At 52.6% G+C, this 1,685-nt stretch overlaps 1 protein-coding gene across 3 annotated transcripts in view; it reads right to left on the bottom strand.

Annotated features, from left to right (window-relative positions):
• Positions 1-1,360, bottom strand: part of kirrel3l (kirre like nephrin family adhesion molecule 3, like) — a 43,295-nt gene extending 41,935 nt beyond the window's left edge. For all 3 annotated transcript variants that reach the window (XM_014008697.1, XM_014008698.1, XM_014008696.1), the window contains exon 1: positions 776-1,360. In XM_014008697.1, the coding sequence (XP_013864151.1) occupies positions 776-815 (40 nt within the window). In that variant the 5' untranslated portion in view covers positions 816-1,360. The remainder of the gene's footprint in view (positions 1-775) is intronic.
• Between the last annotated feature and the right edge of the window lie 325 nt (positions 1,361-1,685).

Consider the following 1,685-nt stretch of genomic DNA (forward strand, 5'->3'; position numbering starts at 1 on the left):
TGTGTGTGTGTGTGTGTGGTGTGGGAGAGGGGTGGGGGGAGACAGGTGCTTTGTGTCTCTGCCTGAAGAAAAACAAACGCACTGTTGCAGTTTGTCCACCTCTCGTTCCTCCATCCCATCTGCAGAGAAAACCCCTTTTCTGTCTGAATGAGAAGAAAATATTGAACTTCATGATCAAAGATCCGCGGGAAACACCCCTTTAGAGTAAAAAAATATACATACGTGTCATATTTTTGATGAAAATGAGTGCAGATATGCTGGCTAAGTTTGAGCTGTGCATCATCAGCGCTTCGCACGAGTTGCGCCGCTCTCCAATCTGCATCCGAATCCAGACTGAGCAACCCGATTTTTTTATCTTTATTTTTTATTTATTGTCTTCGTTCATCCRGAATCTAACCCTAACCCCACAGCTTAGGTTTCAGTAAACCCCRACCGGTCAGCCCTAAAACATCCACAGAAAACAGATCCTCTCACATTTGCACAACAAACCCAAATTACGCATTGGCACGATTCACTCCATCTCCAAACCTTAAACCCTCACTGCTCCGCTAGTTACTCTCCCCCCACCTAAACGTAAYGAAACATTTAGTGACAGTTAACAGCAGTGAAATGAAGCACTGCAGCAGACCAGCCGCCCCGGTTGGAACCAGGCAGGCAGCAGCGCTCTGAACCCGGGCTTGAYGCAGCGCCAGCACCGGAGCGCAGCTCGTCCCCCCGGTCCATCAGCGGAAACCTGCRGCGAGTGAAGTCTAAGCAAACCGAAAACACGTCTTACCTGTCACCAGAAGGCAGAAGATGAGGTATAGTGAGGGCATTTTTCTGTCTCGTGAAAAATATTCTTCTTTTTGCTCCAAGCTGTTTATTATGGTCCACCGTGGAACCGGGATCAGGTCCAGCCGGATGATGAGGGGTGTGGGGGGAAATTCTCTCTCTTTTTTTTAAAGCCCGCTGAGATGGCTTGAAAACAGCATCCAGTTAAAGAGAAGTGGCTCTGAAGGGTCCGGTCAGTCTGTAAAAGTGTCACTTAGCAGAACATCTCCACACTTGGTAACTTTCCCCTCAGCATCAGCAGCTTCGCTCCGGTGTCCGCTCCCCTCCTGCTCAGCCTCCTTGGCGCAGCTCTCGCCTCTTCCTGTGCTCTCTCTCTCTCTCTCTCTCTCTCTCTCTCTCTCTCTCTCTCTCTCTCTCTCTCTCTCTCTCTGTAGCAGCAGAGTTTCAGTCAAGCCTCATCCAACAGTCCGCTTCAGCACGCTGCGCTCCGGAGCGAGCTCTCCTCCTCCGCCTCTGTGCGCAGCGATCAGCCCCGGTGAAGTTGTCTCTCCTCCTCCGTCCGCTGCCGGAGTGTCTCTCTCTCTCCCCCTCGCTCTCTCTCGCCCTCCCTCCCCACCTCCTTTGCTCCCCACACTCTGTCACACTCTCGCTCCCTCTCACACACGCTCGTCCCCGCTGGGTCTCCTCGGTTTACTTCTCACTCCCTCCCTTTCCAATTGGAAATGCGCACTCACAGTCATCTGGTGGCGGGGGGTTCAACAAATCTGGCAGGACCTGAGCCCCCTCTGCTGCAGATGCTTGCTCGAGGCGGGGTAGGGGTGTCCCTATGGGTGGGGTGGTGGTGGTTGCGATCGGCTGAGCAGGCGCCATGAGGAGGGTTTTTAAAACCAGTTAATCTCAGGTGAATGATTGCC

This window comes from Austrofundulus limnaeus, unplaced genomic scaffold (assembly GCF_001266775.1).
Source record: "Austrofundulus limnaeus strain Quisiro unplaced genomic scaffold, Austrofundulus_limnaeus-1.0 Scaffold52, whole genome shotgun sequence".
In the NCBI taxonomy this organism is placed as follows: Eukaryota; Metazoa; Chordata; class Actinopteri; order Cyprinodontiformes; family Rivulidae; genus Austrofundulus; species Austrofundulus limnaeus.